The sequence below is a fragment of the Alosa pseudoharengus genome, unplaced genomic scaffold (genome assembly GCF_046254945.1).
Source record: "Alosa pseudoharengus isolate Yale_2024_CS ecotype anadromous, Long Island Sound unplaced genomic scaffold, YU_APseudo_1.1 YU_APseudo_1.1_scf_1, whole genome shotgun sequence".
Classification (NCBI taxonomy): domain Eukaryota; kingdom Metazoa; phylum Chordata; class Actinopteri; order Clupeiformes; family Clupeidae; genus Alosa; species Alosa pseudoharengus.
In genome coordinates this window covers 33,343,173-33,364,092 of record NW_027468564.1, presented here as the reverse complement: position 1 = coordinate 33,364,092, position 20,920 = coordinate 33,343,173, and the positions used below count along the sequence as shown (strand labels likewise).

General features: G+C 39.7%; 1 protein-coding gene across 1 annotated transcript; it reads right to left on the bottom strand.

Annotated features, from left to right (window-relative positions):
* Positions 1 to 965: 965 nt before the first annotated feature.
* On the bottom strand, positions 966 to 20,667 carry LOC143125811 (E3 ubiquitin-protein ligase TRIM35-like). The gene is made up of 7 exons (XM_076287561.1): positions 20,602 to 20,667; positions 19,177 to 20,026; positions 15,956 to 16,039; positions 15,208 to 15,429; positions 10,994 to 11,022; positions 10,626 to 10,738; positions 966 to 3,758 (listed from the first exon to the last, which is right to left on the bottom strand). The coding sequence occupies exons 2-7, from the start codon at positions 19,627 to 19,629 to the stop codon at positions 3,064 to 3,066; spliced, it is 1,596 nt and encodes a 531-aa protein (XP_076143676.1). The 5' UTR covers positions 19,630 to 20,026; positions 20,602 to 20,667; the 3' UTR covers positions 966 to 3,063.
* Between the last annotated feature and the right edge of the window lie 253 nt (positions 20,668 to 20,920).

The window sequence follows — 20,920 nt, the reverse complement described above, 5'->3', positions numbered from 1 at the left end:
GAAATCAGGCAATTTTTCACATAGATCTCTGTTTCTCATCGAGTACTGTCAGTACAAAAATAAAACTCCCGAAAACATTTGGTTTTACCTAGCTTAAGTTGCTTAGCTTGACGAGCCATACCGACATCAAGATGTAGGGTCTGGGAACTATCCATTGGCACTGCTCAATCTGAGAGGCGGGATAAACGGTTGTCTTTCAAATTTCCTCTGCACGCAATAGGATAGCGATACAACTCATGAGTCTCATGCATTTTCCCACCAGCAGAGCTAGTTGACTAGTTGATCAAACTTTTGGCAATTTAAAAAAAGCTTAACGAGTCACGATTCAAAGACCGCTGTTCGTCACCAACAGCATCCATCTTCTTTGTTTTCAAGTAGGCTAGCAGGGAATTCACGTGGAACCTACACTGTATACACGACTCTATACACGATGTGATTGGCTTGATAAAAGTATAAATTATCCAGCTCGCAAGCCAACGGAGAGTTTCTAGACTACCCTGGCTGCAAATTAAATTTGCTGCCGCTAGGGTGCGTCTAGATTTCTAAGCTACAAGTTGCTAGTTCTAACACAGGGGTGGACAAACTGCGGCCCGGATCCGGCCCGCCAAGCACTTTTATCCGGCCCGCCGAGCATTTAATTTGGTTATCAGGCTGTTCGCTATTTCTTTTCCTTCTTTTCCTTTTTTTCCTAGCTTTACTGCAAACTGCTTTTCACTCTCATCAGAGAACGTTGTTGTACAATGTCAATGTCAAAACATCATGTTAAATAGAAATGATAGGCCTACTCTTAGTTATCTCCTTTGCAGCAGATCTAGCTTGAACATAATGCTACTCCATTCAACTGGGAATGCATCTGCACTCACGAGAGGGCGAGAGAGTGGCAGGTTCCAGCTGGCTTGTTAATTTTTGATAATTGATATCTCCTTCCTATAAGACATTTTTAAAGGAAATCATGAAGACAACAGTATAGTTCCCACTACTGACAATTTATAAAATGTGAGAAGGTCTCAGTAGCATACAGACATCACACACAACATGCACTTACAGCAGAAATGGTAAATATAAGTATAAACATATAACAAAACTCCATACTAAATATACTATATAAATTAAATAAAAAAATCCACAGTGTGCTTGAGGGTGATCAAGCATGATGAGACGCTTGCAGTGACAGGGCCGGGACTGGCCTGTAGTTCTGTGTGCATGGTAAGGTGCTCAAGAGAGTGAGTGTCATGGTGAAGGTGCAAAAAGTAGTCCAATAGTAGTCCAACAGTGCAAGAATAAGGTCTAGAGACCAGCATAAATAATATGGACAAATAAGAGAGTAAAGTATAATGTAGACAAGGTACAGTAGGCTGGTTTAATGAAGAAAGACACCGTAAACGTCAAACTAGGTCTTACCCAGTATAAAAACCCAGCTGATTCAACATTTTAGTATCCTGGTGAAAGACGTGACTGCTGTGCATGGATGTTTACTATACTTGCTGATAGCACAAGGTAAGCATAAATGTTACAAACAAATTCATAAAAATGGTGTGATATTGAATGAAAAATTATATTCAATGAATGTGCAGGGTGGATATCTCTCACACCATAATTTTTAGGCTACATCTCCATAATCGTTTTATCCTCCGTGCTTTCCTAGTAGGCTAGGCTGCAGTTTTATCTCATAGGGAACCTTTTCCACATAGTTCAAACAACATTCCCAGAACCAAAGATTTGATTATGAAAAAACGTCCCAGCACTGTCAAGAAAACTTTTCTGAATGGCCGTTAGGAAAAGTTAGCAGTGAACGGTCCTGCATCCTTCAGCGGACATCCGCGGAACATTCCCCGAACTGAAAATTGTTTGCTGGGGAGTCTCTCTCTACTGTCTGCGCTTGGGTGCAGCGTGAATGAGGTAAGAACAGTAAAGTTCAGTTTCTCACAACAATGAAAATGCTTTTGTTGTGGAGGCAAATGACTAATAACAGGCAAAAACTATCTTCAAAGAGCAATATCTTCTGAAAAGGTAATGTTCTGCGATTCTCATAAGATGTCTCAGGAATTCTTGAAGTTGCATGGCTGGTTCTCTCGTTAGCAACTTGCTACAGCTATGGTGTATGGAAGCTGGAAGCACAACTTTATATCTAAACAGTACTCAAGCATTCTCCATGAGATCAGCCTTGGTTCCTTCAGTAAAGGTTGTACAAACTGTCACTTTTGGGTTAGATTTTGTATTATAATATTTATCATATTTTATACCGGTAGGCTACATGTTAACATTCAATACACATACAGTGTGTGAGTCTTAGTATGCCCAGCCTTAGTGGTAGAATTGTTTCACTATAACAGCTGGCTATGTTATAGGTGACCAGGTCACAACGTTGTGCCAATTTGAATCATGATTCACCAAATGAAAACTTGTGCGAGTGATTACCAGCTGACTACATTATCAGGTGACCAGGTCGTGATGTTATGGAAACTTTATGCATGACAACCAAAGATTCTGGAACAGAGCTCTGTTCTAGAATCTTTGATGACAACAATGACAACTTTTGCGACTACCATGGCAACGTTATCAGTTGACCAGTCTACCATGTCACTGCCCATTACTTGACTTTTCTGTTCAACATTGCTGCAATGCTGCAAAGACGTGACCAGAAGGAAATGTAGCGCTGACCAAATGACACTTTCTGACAACGTCACTGCAACGTTATGTGTTTGCTTGGATTGGTCATTTTCAACATTTGATATGTTGTCTATGTCCTTTTTGCAGCTAAATATGGGTTTACAAGATTTGTAGATTATCACATTCTGTTTTTATTTGCATTGTACTGCAACTGTATTCCAAATGCTCATGAATCACTATTTGCTGCATACACTTTGGTATACTAGTAACAAAAATATCACATACCATGCTAAGTAAATAAAGTATAATTGAACTGGTATGCCCCTGCCCTATCCCCATGCTATAACATTGTAGCATCGATACAAGATGACAAGAATAACATGATAGTGATTATATTATAATTATATGATATGATAATGATTAAGCTAAAAATTGTCCGTAAAAGCAAACACACTATTGTGAGTATAAGAATAACAACAAACACAAAGTTAAAGATCCCAAAATAAGCAAACATGCAAAGACGATGACCTCATACCTATACCGCTCCCAGAACCCCAGGACCTCCCTCACCTCCACCCTCACCTCAGCAGGCTCAAGCCTCAGCTTAGTCCCCTGTCCACATGGGCACAGGAAGGGGTAGAGTGCCCCTTTGTGGTGGGGCAGCAACATGCTGAAAATGGCTGACCCCCTGGCATCCTGAGCATCAGAGAATGCCAACTTCCGGACGCAGCGTCCAAGTGAGAATCCGTGGTGGCCAACATCCCAAGTCAGCTTGACCCTCAGCACCTTGAGGACGCTGGTTGAGGGCATCTCGAGAGGGGTGGAAGGGCTGGTGGGGGTGCTCGTTAGAGTGAAGTACTGGTCTTGGATTCGCTGGATGCCCCAGTAATTGCAGCATGGGGAGAGAGCATGGCAATCACTGTTAATGTGCTGATGTGATGTTACACCCACCATCCAGTCTGAGGAGCCACCGATGTGGACATCCCAGAAATGACAACCATCACTGAGGGCATTGGAACCCTTGACAATTGCATAGGCCTTGGACAGTGAAGAGGGAGCGTCCAAGACTGGCATAGCCAGGATGCTGGTCAGATCATCTGACACAGTGACATTAAGTAGAGGGTTGTTGGAATTCAGGATCACTGGGTCTTTTGGAAAAGGAACAATAATTAAGTCAGTGGAGGAAGAAGTGAAGAGGATCAAATGGCAATTAGCAAAGATAATATTTACCACAGTGTGTTTTCTTTAGCATTAGGTTGGTTATTATATATTGGAAAAAAAACTTTAATTACTGAAAAAGTATAAGTTCACTAAAAGGAGCATGACTCAAGACATATTATTTACATACTTTTATCTAAATTTAATGTTGATAAACCATTTGGTTGTCAGTATTTATGAAAACATGCACTGAATCCTTTTCAGTTTTGTCTAGCAGCTTCTGTGCAAAAAATAACCCATTTTTGCTTGGTTACATTCTGAAATGCAGAGCATGATACAACCAAATAGAACCAATCATCACATAGCCACTCTGTCCGCCAAGCACTGCCAGTGATAGTTCATTAGAGTGCATGAAAATGCAATCTACTGTTATCCGATTTCTTCTTATTAGGGCCCGAGCACCGAAGGGCGCAAGGCCCTATTGTTTTTGTAAGGATTATTATTAGGGCCCGAGCACCGAAGGGCGCAAGGCCCTATTGTTTTTGTAAGGATTATTAGGGCCCGAGCACCGAAGGGCGCAAGGACCTATTGTTTTTGTAAGGATTATTATTATTATTATTATTATTATTATTGTTATTCCACTTTTTTGCTTTCCTGTTTTTGAGGTGGTTAACATGGTCGAAAATTCTTGAAATTTGGCACACACGTCAGGTGTCACGCATCGCAGTTAGGTACAAGAGCTTGACCTGGGGTGTGGCCCAGAGACTCGCTAGCGCCCCCGTAGGTGACTGATCCCGTGGTTGGCATATATTTTGAGGTGGTTAACATGGTCGAAAACGCATGAAATTTAGCAAACACATCAAGTGGTACAGTGAATAGACAGGGATAAAAGCTTGGCACCGGGCGTTGCCCAGGAACTCCATAGCGCCCCCTTACGTCACAGTGACTTGTGGTTGGCATATAGTTTTAGATACACACACCAAATTTGGTGGGTGTATGTAACTCCCAAAAACAAACAACTTTTGTATTAACATGCCATTAGCCACGCCCACAGGAAGTGAGGTAATTGAGATTTTCTGCGTTGTGGACATGATCAATTTTAACGTACTCCTCCTAGACGGTTGATCCGATTCATGTCAAAGTTGGTATACATGATGCCGAGATGTTCCTGATTATAAATTGTGAAGTTTGTTTTTGATATGTTGTAATTTGACGAAATGGCGCAATTATTAATTTTAATACCATTCCACATAAACAATAAATGTGTCATAATTCACCATGCATGGCTTGAAATTTTTTAAATTTCACAGGTCATTGAAGACCATGTTAATGATGATATTCACATGCCCATAATGCATGTTTGGCATAGCGCCACCAACTGGCAACAGAAAGAATGACAATTATACTGATGTCACATGATCAATTTGAACATACTCCTCCTAGACGGTTTGTCAGATTCATTTGAAATTTGGCAAACATTATGCCAAGATGTCGCTGATGTTAAATTGTGAAGGGATTTTTGAATGTTGTAATATATTTGATATGATTTTAATATCTCACCACATAAACAGGAAATGTGTCTCAAATCACAGTGCATTGAATGAATGGTCTGAAACTTCTCAGGTTAATAGATATCATGATTATGATGATATCCAGACACCCAATGGGCCTGCCTGGCATAGCGCCACCACCTGGCCAAGCAGGAAATGTGCCAGAAATGGAAAATGCCTTAAGTGATTGATCTGAAACTTTATAAAATATTGGATATCATTATTGTGATGATATTCACATGTGTAATTCACAGGCCTGGCATAGCGCCACCCTCTGGCCAAGCAGGAAATGTGCCAGAAATGCTCTATGCTTTGAATAAATGGTCTGAAACTTCTCAGGTTAATAGATATTATGATTATGATGATATCCAGACACCCAATGGGCCTGCCTGCAAAGCGCCACCACCTGGTCAAGCAGGAAATGTGCCAGAAATGGACAATGCCTTAAGTGATTGATCTGAAAGTGTACAAACATTTTGGATATCATTATTGTGATGATATTCACATGTGTAATTTCAATGCCTAACATAGCGTCACCATCTGGCCAACCAAAAAGTGTATCAGAAATGTTCTTTGCTTAAAATTAATGGTCTGAAATTTATCAGGTTAATAAATATTATGATTATGATGACACCCAATGGGCCTGCCTTGCATTACGCCCCCACCTGGCCAAGCGAGTAAATGTGGCAGAAAATAAAATACAAAAGCAAACAGCCCACGCATCAAATATGTACATTTCACACACGCACCACGTCGGTGCTTTGTTGGATTCCGACATGTCACGGGTTGCGGCCCGCAGGTGCTCGGGCCCGCCATTGCCGCTTGCGGCTATATTTATTATTATTTTTCTATATCATTATTGTTATTCTACTTTTTTGCTTTCCTGTTTTTGAGGTGGTTAACATGGTCGAAACCTCTTGAAATTTGGCACACACGTCAGGTGTCATGCATCGCAGTTAGGTACAAGAGCTTGACCCCGGGCGTGGCCCAGGGACTCGCTAGCGCCTCCTTAGGTGACTGATCTCGTGGTTGGCAAATATTTTGAGGTGGTTAACATAGTCGAAAACGCATGAAATTCAGCACACACATCAAGTGGTACAGTGAATAGACAGGGATAAAAGCTTGGCACCGGGCGTTGCCCAGGAACTCCATAGCGCCCCCTTACGTCACAGTGACTTTTGGTTGGCATATAGTTTTAGATACACACACCAAATTTGGTGGGTGTATGTAACTCCCAAAAACAAACAACTTTTGTATTAACATGCCGTTAGCCACGCCCACAGGAAGTGAGGTAATTGAGATTTTGTGCGTTGTGGACATGATCGATCAATTTTAACGTACTCCTCCTAGACGGTTGATCCGATTCATGTCAAAGTTGGTATACATGATGCCGAGATGTTCCTGATTATAAATTGTGAAGTTTTTTTTTGATATGTTGTAATTTGACGAAATGGTGAAATTATTAATTTTAATACCCTTCCACATAAACAATAAATGTGTCATAATTCACCATGCATGGCTTGAAATGTTTTAACTTTCACAGGTCATTGAAGACCATGTTAATGATAATTCACATGCCCATAATGCATGTTTGGCATAGCGCCACCAACTGGCAACAGAAAGAATGACAATTATACTGATATCACATGATCAATTTGAACATACTCCTCCAAGACGGTTTGTCAGATTAATTTGAAATTTGGCAAACATTATGCCAAGATGTCGCTGATGTTAAATTGTGAATGGATTTTGGAATGTTGTAATATATTTGATATGATTTTAATATCTCACCACATAAACAGGAAATGTGTCATAAATCACAGTGCATTGAATGAATGGTCTGAAACTTCTCAGGTTAATAGATATCATGATTATGATAATATCCAGACACCCAATGGGCCTGCCTGGCATAGCGCCACCACCTGGCCAAGCAGGAAATGTGCCAGAAATGGACAATGCCTTAAGTGAATGATCTGAAACTTTATAAAATATTGGATATCATTATTGTGATGATATTCACGTGTGTAATTCACAGGCCTAGCATAGCGCCACCTTCTGGCCAAGCAGGAAATGTGCCAGAAATGCTCTATGCTTTGAATAAATGGTCTGAAACTTTTCAGGTTAATAGAATGATATATGATTATGATGATATCCAGACACCCAATGGGCCTGCCTGGCATAGCGCCACCACCTGGTCAAGCAGTAAATATACCAGAAATGGACAATGCCTTAAGTGATTGATCTGAAAGTTTACAAACATTTTGGATATCATTATTGTGATGATATTCACATGTGTAATTTTCATGCCTAACATAGTGCCACCATCTGGCCAACCAAAAAGTGTATCAGAAATGTTCTTTGCTTAAAATGAATGGTCTGAAATTTCTCAGGTTAATATATATTATGATTATGATGACACCCAATGGGCCTGCCTTGCATTACACCCCCACCTGGCCAAGCGAGTAATTGTGGCAGAAAATAAAATACAAAAACAACTAGCACACGCATCAAATATGTACATTTCACAAACGCACCACGTCGGTGCTTTGTTGGATTCCGACATGTCACGGGTTGCGGCCCGCAGGTGCTCGGGCCCGCCATCGCCGCTTGCGGCTATATTTATTCTTCTTCTTCTAACGCTTTTTCTGCGTTTAATGCGGCTTCAACCGTTTAATGTAGAAACTTCATTCAAACTGTGTTACGTAGGTCTTACTTAGGACAGGTGGGGAATGTATTTTTCATATTTGTAACTTTTATACTTTTTGAACTATTAATTAAAAACTATTAAAATTTTCCCCATAGACTTAACACTGGCGATTATGGCATCACAATAGGGCTCTTAGAATCCTATGCCAAGTGTTCCGGCCAGAGCCATATGGTTCCGGCCACCTCCAGCAACTGTCTGTCTCAGGCTTTAAGCATACAATCTGGCTCTCTTAAGACTACAGATCCTGTTCAACTGTTTCCTCTGCCCACAACTGTTTAAAACTGTTCAACTATTCCAACTGTCAGTTACATCAACTATGCCTCTAGCCTACTATATTAAACCACCACCTACCTAGCAACCAATTTAGCAACCATTGAAATTAAGCATCTATGTCAGTTTCCATAGCAACCAAGATGATTATACAAGCAAACCACTGTAGTAACTCCTTTATTTCTGATAGTAGCCACCATGGACACCCTAGCAACAACCTAGCAACGACTTCAAGTACCCTAGCAACAGCCTAGCAACCACATTCCATTAAAACCTAGCAACCAACATCATTAACCTAGCAACCAGCATAGCAACCACCATAACTACTCTAGCAACAGTCAGTTGTCATCAACTTTGACTCCCGTCAACTGTTTCCTCTGCCCAAAGCTGTTTCAAATATTTGAACCATTTAAACTATCCAACTATTTAACTGTTCAGCCAATCCAACTGTCATCATCAGCTATGACTCCCGCCAATTGTGTCCTCTGCCCACAACTGTTTGGCAGCCTGGGCTTTTCAGTCAACTAGTGTGATCAACTCCCAATCTACATTCAACTTTTAAACTGTCTACTTTTAAACTATCAACTTTTATTAAGCTGTGCAACCACCATGTCTGTCCTAGCATCATTTTCATGCACTTGTAATTCCCTGGAATTACATTCTCTAGTTTCTGATGTTATTTGCACAAGTTCTCATATACAGGTGGGTCTAAAAAATTAGAATATCTAATCACATTCAAAATGTGAATCTTTCATATATTTTAGATTCATTAGATATAAAGTGAAATATTTCAAGCCTTTTGTTGTTGTTTTAATCTTGTTGATTACAGCGTACAGCTCATGAAATCCAAAAATCAGACTAATTTTACTAATCTAAAGTAGTTCATCTATACACTCAATACTTGGTCAGGCTGCTTTTGAACAAATTATTGCATCATGTTGCGTGGTATGGAGGCAATTAGCCTGTGGCACAGTTGAGGTATTATGGAAGCCCAGGTGGCTTTGAAAGTAGCCTTAAGGTCATATATTTTTGGTGTTCACTGGGTGTTTGACTATGATCACTATCACTGAGTTACACATTTTTGAACTTGGGAAGTCTTTCAGCTAAAATTTTAATCGATTCTGGGGTTCATGGGTTATGTGTATGTGTGTCACATCATCCTGGATGTGATTTTGTACTGCTTTGTGATTGTCTGTTAAAGGCAATTCTTTGTAAAATGTCTGAGTGCGGTTTGTGGTAAGATTCTCACACAGTTCACAGAGCACTCTTTGGGGTAAGTGCCATTGTTCCTTTGTAGTACAATTGCTGTCCTTAGTTGGGCAAAGGGGGGTTCTGTGAAGTAGTTGCCCTGTCATTCTAACCGAATAGACAGATCGGGCATAGGCTCGTTCTTTACGGCTCGAGAGTTACAGATGTACCAGGTTTCTCGGAAACTCTGAGTGTTAACTATTTGGCTGTTAATACACCACAAGGAGGACTATCGAGCGCTCTGTTCACTGGGTGTTTGACTAGTATCACTGAGTAATCATTCTATGTTATGCCTTTATGTACTATTTCCTTGTGCATTTTATTTTATCTTTTTTATTCTTTACTTTTTAAACTTTTTGACTATTGCCCTGCTATGCTTTTATTAGCTATTTCTATTTGCTTTTGTTTATGTAAGGGATATTGAATGACCTCTGTGTATGAAATGTGCTATGTAAATACACTTGATTTGACTTGACTAGTAATCGGAATATGATCTTAATTGGGTAAATGGCAAGGTGTTTACATTGTGTAAACCAAAACGAGGTTACAGGATACACTGACTATCATTAATGCATTTTCGCCACCTACTGGTGAATACATGGAACACAACAATCCTATTGTTTGTGTACCCTGTAGCCTTTTTTTCATTTATAATTCATGTGAATAAGGTGACTAAACATGCAATCGTACTATTGTCATTATTTTGATTAAAAGTCTTATAATAATATCTGTCAGTCTATTTATTTCATTCTTAGTTATACTTTTGAGTGTGGTTAGTATGAAGTTTTTAGGAAAAAAGTTCGCACACTCCTTGGTATTCTTTTGTTGAGTTTATTTTCTCATTTGGCACATGACGTTTCAACCTTGCGGTCTTCCTCAGATTCCTTTTCGACCGCAAGGTCGAAACGTCATGTGCCAAATGAGAAAATAAACTCAACAAAAGAATACCCAGGAGTGTGCGAACTTTTTTCCTAAAAAACTTGACTTTTTTTGTTCAGCACCTGGGATGTGCACAAAGTCTCCTTGGATGTGGGTAGTATGAAGACATGTTTCTAGTGGCATGAGATCATATGGATACTCACAGTAGGGAGCAACTTCCTTCATCTTCTTCCAGACGTTGAACCTCAGGTTGCCGAGTCGTCTGGGGACATCAATCATAGCACATCTACACTGCATTTGGTGGCTGAGCTGTGTTCTGAAGTGGAGGAACACACAAACACACATGTAACCACACATATATTATTTATTCACTCATATACAGGTCTGTTATCTCTGTCAATTTAATTTAATTTTTAATATGAATGTCAACTCATTCGAATATCACTCAGCAACCGTAGGATGACATCTGAAACATGTGCAGTAGTCTCTTATTTTTTTTTCCAGAGCTGTAGTTCCAGGCATGAAATAAATTAGATGAATTAATTAATATAATAATAACATTGTACTCCACCTCATCATAATGGTGAAGTCCTTGAACTCCTAAAACACACAAAATATAAAAATATAGAGCATAATAAAAAATATAGAGCACAATATAAAAATACAGGGCACAAAATACAGCACTCAATACTCAGACATTCAGTACTTATTATTAATTTGTCTACACTCTAAAAATTGCTTTATGTTTTTTTTTTTTTTTACCTAAACGTTGGGTTGATGGGTTATTTTTACTCATCCTGGGTTGTTCAGATGACCCAGTCTGCTGGGCTGGTACAGGGCAGACCAGTTTAGAAACACTGGTCGAAAGAGACAGGCAAGTATAGCTTTGGCCTACAACATCTGAGGACAGTCAGTACTTGCTAGACTGGTTCAATTTGTTTCTGGAGCTAACGTGACATAGCAGCAATGCTATGTGGTCAGGGAAGTTTTGTGACTCCAAAAATAGTCGGCCCGGAGGACAGAGCAAAAGTGTCAGGAATAATCAACCCTAGTCACCCCTAGAGTTATTTAATATAGGAGATCTTGTTTGGTTGGTGGTTCCCATGGTAAGCACTAGCGTTTTTTTTTTTCAAAAAAAAAAATCTGAGCATTTTTTAGCTTTCATTTGCACTAACCAGTTTTCTATTGCTAATTTGCACTCCAATCGTATGTCACCATGTGGGGAGTGACTACCTCCAGCTTCAGAGTAGGCTTAGGCCTCCTCAATCGGTCAATCTGCCATTTCCTCTTTCCCTGTTCCTACGGTTTACTCGCGAAATTGCGGCAGGAAGTGAAGTTTTTTTTTACACTGAGGGCAACTAAGGACAGTAAGACCAAAATCACACTGATCATCTTGATATGCTTATTAAAAGCATAAGTAAAGGTAAAAAGTAAGGATTACAGAAAATCAAAGTAGGCCTACTTTATTTGTGAAAATGCTTTGACTGGGGTAATTCACAAAGCAGTATAACCTTTTGTAGAACTGTCCAAAAAAGACAGCCACCCCCTAGAGATGGCATCATGTCATATGTTTCAATACATTCATATATTTTGTTATTCATATTGTAACGCCGAAGAGGAGAAGTTAGGAGACGGGGAGGCTGAGATATCTTTCCAAAGGTAATTTATGTCCTCTACTTAAGTAGGGCAGGGCATGGTCAAAACAACAAACTGATCACTAATAAATCACGGTCTCAATCACTTGTCATTCACACTCATCGGCCAACAACACAACTCACTCGCACATAATCCACATCTACTCTGACTAAACTTACTAAACGTCTTATTCCCTCCCTTTATCAATCACTAACCTATCTAACCCCCTAAATATTCCCTCCTGGACACCTCCCCCCAATCAAAACACATCATAACTCATTGACACATTCTATGACAGAGGAGGGAGAGGGAGACACAAACACTCTCGTGCACACACACACACACACAAATAGCCTCGGTGCTACAATATTAAGTTCATGGGCTATATTTTGCACCCTGGCGCATGGCGTAAAACTTTATTTTGCACGTTTATTTTTTAAACAATGCGCCCAGAGATGTGGCAATTAACAACTTAGGGAGTGGCTTAGCGCATTGTCTAAAAATCGCTATTGTACACCTGGTCAGAAGTCTATGGCGAGTTGTTTATATGTTATTTTAAGAGCGCATTGTCAACAGTCATATTGGCGGGTGCACAATGCACCATCCTTCTATCATCCATGAACGCACACCAGCGCACGTCCATGCAAAACATTACAAATTGCAGGATTACAATGGGAAACATAATTAGAATAAAGATATTACGAAATACTGTACCTCATGATGAGTAGTTATTCACCATCATTTGCAAATTAGTAATGACGGTTAAAAGTGATAAGGGAGAGGTGAGAGACACGTATGGAGCACAGCTGAAGATGCACTGTCATGGGATATAAGCAACTCCTCTGCAGGATAAATGTTTTTTTATTCAGTCATTTGAGCAATATTAGGGTAAGTGTTGCTTTTTCCAGCCTATGTTTTCGATGGTAACCCATTGTCAGTCAATAGTGAAAGTAACGGCATATAACTGTCTCGTCGTAGACTGACACCATGAGTTAGTTTCACTTTGCCTATGAGTTCAAATAATACAGTGCAAATGCGTGAAGGCTATGCTAGGTGTTATTATACAACAATTGGGTTCTATAGAACTATTTATTTGTTTCTGATTGGCCGAGAGACGTTCCATGAGTTGGAATATCCCTGGACATTTCAACTCAGACTTTGCACAGCTAATAATAAATCACTCCACAATACAATGCGAAGATTTGACACAATGTTCTCATCCCATCCCTCCACTATTTCAAGCAATGGGTTACTCCTTAGCAAACCATAACGAAACAGTGCTTCACCACATCTGTGGATTAAGCCACACAGTCAACTCAATGTAAGTAAGATAAACGAGGATGCTCTCAGCATTGCCAGCATTGTGTGTAATATGATTGTCACTTGGAGGAGACTTGTAGATAACTAACGTTAGCATAATTAGCTAACCGCTGCTAACGTGCTAGCATCGTCACGTCAGGCTGTGCACAGTAGTGTAACATTTATTCACCATAAATTAATAAAGTTGAGTGGTTCTGCAATGTAGACTATGTTTCCGTTTTTTTGCAGTACCATGTCCCTTACATGACATGGCCCAGTGTCCTTGTAACATGCATGCAGCAAACCTAGATATGAATGTGATTTCAGCCCGACTTTCAACATTTCTTTCAAGAAGACATTTAAACCACAAAGACCCGTAACGAGGGATCTGGAATGTTGGTTACCTAGCAACCAAGACGCTGTCTATTGAAAAGGGAACTATGTTTTGATGCGTAAGAACGATGTTACAATTTTTAAACAATAATGGGGTGTTTTCAGATTATTTAGTTTGTGGTAGAATTGTTGTATAAAAGCAATATAGCACTCGTGATCGTGGGGTTGGTCATGGATATTCCCATGGCTGTTGTTGCCTGCGCCACTCGGCCTCTGGCCTCGTGGATACGGCCGAACAACACCCGTGGAAATATCCATGACCAACCCCACTCTCACTCGTGCTATATTGCTTAAGTAAAGCATGGTTTAGTGGAATGACTATTCCATACGGTCTCGCAAGCAGCCTCCTTCAAATGCGCCGTTGAGTGTCAAAATACCGATGCATTTATTTGACATCGCGCTTTGCGCAGTTAAAGGTAATGGCAGATGTCATTCTCATTGGTTTAAATGATGTTATACGCCCCCAAACACACCCATGACTGATTAAAAAACCTAGGAACACCTTGTTGCGCCATGCGCTCGACGTTTGATAACGAAAACCCTCCCAATGTGGACTGGACATCCTACTAAATTTGAATAAGCTTTTGACGAGTGACGATGCGCTTTTGACTGTCATGATAGGGCCCCATATCTTTTTAATAATTAATATTCTGTAACCTGCATAATTACTAAAACCCAACTAAGTAATTTCATATTGATTTTGAAACTATAAGGCTACACTTAAATTTAATGTCATTACATTGGTGTGTAAGTCTAATTGACTCCCTGCCACTCTAAGGAAGTGAGAGTAGCCTAATTACACCTTTGAGTGGATTGGAAGGCTTGCATCTCACTGTGTTCGGCTACGAGTGGAAATAACTTTTTGCATAGCGCATTATGATATGTGGATGCAATTCAGGATGGTGTCTATGTCATTAGTTAAAACAAATGTTAAAAAATAACTCGAATTAAGTCATTCTTGGATCATAGAAGAGGTAAATGTCTTGCAATGTTATTAATTTCTATGATTTTGGTAGCACTACACGAACTAAGCCCACAAGCTAGCAAACATGACATGAGCTAAGGACATCTCCAGATGTGAACGTTTGCAAATAGGTTGCATACTTAAATGTTAGTAAACCAAGTAGGCCTAAATGAACTTACTTTCATAGCCTAGATAGGTTAGCAACAGTTGAGAGATGCAAGTAAGCAGATCATTAACGTTAGCCTTCTCTATTTATTGTCATCAAACCTGCTGTGGTAGGTGAAATTTCACATTAAAACTATGATGATTGGTCTAATTTGCGAAAACGCTGCGGTGTTTGGACAAAATTGTAAGGTCCCCAGAATTAGCGGGGATTTAATGGTTGCAATCGAAACTTCTAAATCGAAGATTCTAATCCAATACCCTCTTTTGAAAAATTTAGCACATTTTTCCTCACTATCATTTTTCATGTCAGCATCGGACAGAATAGTCACCTGCAGGAAAGTAATGTCATCTTTGCGTGCCATTTCATCTACTTCTTGCACTTGGTCAGAGAGGAGGGTGGCCTCGGTCTTGAAGGCCTCTTTCGCCAACTGGGTCTCTGATATCCCAGCTTCCCACAAAGCCTCCTGGTGCGCCATCTGTTCCTTTTGCAGGAAGGCGAAGAGCTTCGCAAAGTCTTGCCGGATCTGCCTGTCACACTTTCCCACAACAGCCTGAAGTAAACAAGCAGAGGGTCGATAAAATTTGATGACATTACACGTTTTCATGACATACACACACAAAATAAATGAGTGATTGATGCAATTAATTGATCTACAATATCTCCGACTTAATATTTATAGAATATGATCAACACCCACTTCCTATGCAACTTTAAACAGTGTGATTCAGATATTGGCTTGTACCAAAAGGAGCTTCTGTTTCTCCTCTATGACATTTACATTTACATTTATTCATTTAACAGACACTGTTCTTGCCACCGGGTGAAAAACAAAAGTTGCTGGTAAAATAAGCATGACCATTTCCTCAGGTTTGGAAATACTGTATATTGGGTGGGTTACTGAGCAAACAGTTCATCAACTATTACCAAAACCTATTGTGAGCCAGGATGAGGACCTTATACTGTACTGTAGCTGTAACTGTCCGCTGTCCACAAAGTTGAAGACACTAGTATTATTGTGAAATAGTGTTTGGGAACTGGATCAAGTTAAACCTGATGTCAGATGACCGCTGTGTTACCATTATGTGTGCTGCTGCAGCTGATTCATCCCTTACAACTTCCAGTCTCTCTCTCAGAGGCTTTGAGGCAGTGGCTAGCCTTTCCTGGAGACACAGACATACACACAAAACACACACATTATGGGTCATTCCGTGTCAAATCAGACAAAATCCAGGAAAATGCACCGACTCTGATTTTCCTCAAAGTTTGTCAAATATGTTTTGTTAAATTCCATTGTTTTCATAGTCTTTTTGCCCTTGATTGTTTACACTCTCTAAAAGGCCTTATATTGGAGGACATGTTTGGACGTTCATATCTTAAAAAGTATTATTCCTAGCCTGACCAAACTTTGTAGAATGGAAGATAAACATGTTCCCAGTATGATTCAATCATTAAAAGTTTGTACCACAGTTTCATTGGTTTTATAGTCCCTAGTTTCAGAAAAAAAAAACATGCAAAAAAAGTGATATTGAGGGCCTAAAAACTCCTTTATTGTGACACACCTGCCATCAATCAGTATTTTCTCTAGAAATATAATCCTTTATTAATATTGTCCCAAAACGTGAAGTCTCCAAAACAAAAGGCCATGATAGCCTAATAAGGATAAATCAAGCCGTGTTTGTATTTTTGTGATTGTATTTTGGTGTTCACAAAACACCTGTAACTACAAGCATTTATTCTGTGAATGGGACTTGGTACAATAGTGGTACTTTACACATTAAATATCCATATACTTAGCTATTTCTACATAGATTTTTATGGTCCTGCTAGCTACCCAAACATACCGAGCTAACTACCCCACAAGTCCGACGTCACGGGCCCAACAGCTCTTTGGTCAAAAAGTGTTTACTAGCGCAGCCAGCCAGTTTTTGCAACTTATAAACATTGTCACCATCATCTCTGTTTTATTGAGAGTAGGCCTAAAACAAAAACCGGTTAACTTTAACAGAGCAATTACTATAGCTGTGCAGCCAGATGATAGGGTTACGTGCAGGCTTCCGCGAAAAATAGGATTTTATTAGGTTGAGGCAACAAGTGAGTAGTAGGATGACAATTTTCTTAAAGACTACACTGAATAGCAGAAACAATTATTTATTTTACTGTCTATGGAGAAAACCAAGCGGCTTTGAAAGCCATTGGACCCGGAAAAAGATTTATTAGCCAATTGCATCATCACTTAATAACGTAATTATTGTCATGGTCCTTTGATATGGACACTTCAAATTGTGGGAAAACATTAAAAAAAAAAAAAAAAAAACTTTTAGGCTAAAACATTTTTTGTCACTCACAGCAAACATCACCTCACCATCTGCTAAAAATGTGATCTTTGTGGACAACCTAGGCTCCAAAAACGGCCACAAAAAAACTTGGGCAAACCTTGTCCATAAAAACATAACAAACTGTTCCAGCAAATCACCGACCAGAGAGTTTCAATTGCACGGGAGGGGGAGGAAGTAGCAAGCTAACTTTCTGTATTGTTTGAACGTCAACAAAAGTGACCTTACCCAGGGTGGTGGCTAGAAGGGATAAAAAAAAAAGGGATACAGCTAAGGGTTAGGGTTAGGTTACTTCCTGTCCTGATACTGTTTATTTCTATGGAGATTTTCACTATCTGTTACGTGACTTCCGTTCTTAGCTGTATCCCATCTAGCCACAACTTAGAGCGCCTTTCATAAACTGATGTATTTGAAGAAGAAATAGTGACTAATACAAAATGGAAAAATACAAAACTGTAGGGCCCTTTAAAAAGTCAGGAGACATTTAGTACAGCCTTTAACTTGTTTACACATGCTTTTTATGACATGGTCTTCCACCCTAGAAAATTTGAGGAGGCTAGGGAAAATATTTGTGAAGATATTAATGGCCAAACATGGAACATGTTTTTCAAGCTGCAAAAATGAAAGAACTTCAAGGTCTGAAAAAGATGTAAAGACATCAGATTTGCACAGAAATATTTCACAGGCCTTGGTTTTAGGACCCACTGATAGACAAGGTTTGAACAAAATCTGAGATGGTGCAGCAACAACCTTATCTGATTTGACATGGGATGACGCTTATATCTTTTTTTAAAGTATTTTTTTGGCTTTTGCCTTTATATAGATAGTTCAGTGGAGTTTACTGGTCGGAATCGAGACCCGAATATTGTATGGTGCTAATGTTGTATGAGTTTGTGAGTGCATGCAATTTATGTAACTTCACTTCAAACTCTCAACTCAAACTCAAAGAAGAGTGACTTATTTTAAGACGTCAAAATAATACAATTGGTCTGACAGTGCGTTTAGCAAATTTGTCCTAAAAACAAGCACATTTTGCTGCCAGTGTGCTGAGCAAATTTGTCTTGATAAGACTCCTTAAAATAACTCGAAGTCTTCTTAAATTAAAAGAACCGTATGTAAGATTGTGGCCAAAACTGGTACTGCAATCACTTTCAAAATACTGCGCTATGCCAGGCAGGCCAATAGGGTTTCTGATTATTCTCATAATCATAATATCTATGAACCTGAGAAGTTTCAGACTGTTCATTCAATGCACTTTGACTTTATGACACATTTCCTGTTTATGTGCAAGATATAATAATCATAACATATTACAACATATCCAAAATCCCTTCACAATTTAATATCAGCGTCATCTTGCCATCATATTTGCCAAATTTCACATGAATCTGACAAACCGTCTAGGAGGAGTACATTCAAATCTATCATGTGGCATCAGTGTTCTTGTCATTCTTTTTGTTGCCATTGGGTGGCGCTATGCGAAATATGCATTATGGGCTTGTGAATATTGTCATTACCATGGTATTCAATAACCTGTGAAATGTAAAACATTTCAAGCCATGCATGGTGAATTAAGACACATTTATTGTTTATGTGGAAGGGTATTAAAATTCATAATTTCAAACTATGCAATCGAGTTCTACGTAGGCGAAATTTGTTTGACATTTCTAATCGTAACCAGACACAGGAACGTTGAAGCCTGCAGCAGTAGGCCTACTGCAGGCACGAAACTTCACGCCAATAAATCATCAGAAATATTGCTGGCTTGCGTCTACAAGCGCCCTCTTTACGTTCGTGCTAATGCCTGTTAGTTGTTTGTGAATTGGCCTATATTTGCCGTTGAAAATGGAAACGTCTTTAGACATAAAAAATCGATTTTACAATCAATTCAATGAACACTTATGTCTCAAAAATCGAACAGGATTTTTTCACAAAAGTGACAGCCCTAGACCACACACACTGACCTTGCACTCCTTCACTGCTTTTTGCACAGAAATCACACGATGGATCCTGTGCTGGCTCTTCTTACACTGCAAGCAGATGAGTTTCTCGTCTGTCTCACAGTAAAACTGCAGCTTCTGCCTATGCTGAGGACACAGCCTTTCCCCCTTCTCTTCCTCCTTTTCCTCCACTTTCTCCCCTCCCCTCCTCCTCCGGGCTTCACTGGAGTCCTTCTTCTTCTGCTGCTGCTGCTGGAAGGACTCGCAGGTGCTCCTCAGGCTGATGTTGGGGACGGGCTCCAGTGGCGAGGGGCGTCGGCAGACGGGGCAGCGGCGGCCCGGGCTGGAGCTCCAGTGGCGGCTCAGGCACTCCCGGCAGAAGCTGTGGCCGCAGCCCAGCAGCACGGGCTCCCGGAAGACGTCGCAGCATATGCTGCACGACAGGTCCTCCTCCAGAGATTTGGCAGAGACAGCCATAAGGGACAGACAAGAAGAGAGATAGAGTGATAGACAACAAAAGGAGAAAGATAACACAAAAATGAGAGAGAGAGGAGTCAAGTTCCAAGAAGGCCAGAGACCAAGAAGAGAAAATGAGCGTTGAATAAAGACACTAAGAAGGCAAAAAACTGTCAGAAATATGGAACAACTGAAATAATCAAAGAGCAGAAAAAGACAGAACGATTGTTGAAGAAATTGTAGACCAGACTGTATACATTCAGAAAAAGATGTGTAAAAGTGGAAATTCAATAGAGACGGTTATGAAACAAAGGGTATGAAATTTAGAGGTTAAACATACAACACCAGTTTACATAGTTTTTCCAGTAAACATTCTAAATTCTCATCAAAGTTAAATCCCTGTTCTCAAGTTAGTGTTCTAAATTTGAAAAGGAGAGAGAAAGAGAGAGAGAGAGAGAGAGTTATCAGTATAGACACGCCTGTAATGCTCTGAACAACTACTAGCATGGGTACTATATAAATGCGCTGAAACAGCATACTCCCACTTTCACAGAATGGAAACCTATGAACAATTGCTGAACACCTGAACTTTTCTTCCAGGTGAAAAACACTTTGCCTCTTACACTGTGGGTGGGGCCATAGTAAACAAGGAACAGGTTGGGTGAAGATAAGTGAGTGGAAGAACGCAATGGGGACCTTGTGTCTTGACACTGATTACTTTCCTAACTTTTTACTTGCTAAGATACTAAACACTAACCCCATTATTTTTACTACACTGAAACCTTTTGATTCTACATTTGATTTTAAATGAATTGTCAATTAGCACTCTCTGCACTTGTTCTAGATCCTTCATTCAAAAATCTTCCTTCTCTCTGGTCTAGTTATCTCATTCTTATCTAGCTCTCTTATTTCCCTTTGCGTTGTCATTTCTTCTGTTGATCTTTTTCATTGAATAGAAAATCAAAAAGAGAAAATGAACATCAGCATACTTACATTTTTGTAAATCTCAAAAGCAATAATATTCCATAGCAGAGGTCTGTTGATTAGCCAAGTTCATCTTGTACTGAACAGGTTTAGCAAGTTAGACAGACATTGCCAAGAAATCTTCATACACACACACACACGGGGAGAGAGAGAGAGAGAGAGAAAGAGAGAGAGAGAAAGAGAATACACAGACACACTGGGAGGATTTACGTCACAGTTTTTATTGAATGAGATATACAACTCACATGAGATTAGATAGATAGATAGATAGATACTTTATTGATCCCCAGGGGAAATTCAAGGTCTCAGTAGCATACAGACAACACAC

What these genes read in the sequence shown, in the direction of transcription:
- LOC143125811 (XM_076287561.1), bottom strand. Translation starts at nt 19,629, where the DNA reads ATGGCTGTCTCTGCCAAATCTCTGGAGGAGGACCTGTCGTGCAGCATA. An exon ending in GACTTCACCATTATGATGAG is followed by an intron (nt 10,739 to 10,993) that starts GTGGAGTACAAT and finishes CCTCCACTTCAG; the next exon opens with AACACAGCTCAGCCACCAAA. An exon ending in GAAGGAAGTTGCTCCCTACT is followed by an intron (nt 3,759 to 10,625) that starts GTGAGTATCCAT and finishes CTTTTCCAAAAG; the next exon opens with ACCCAGTGATCCTGAATTCC.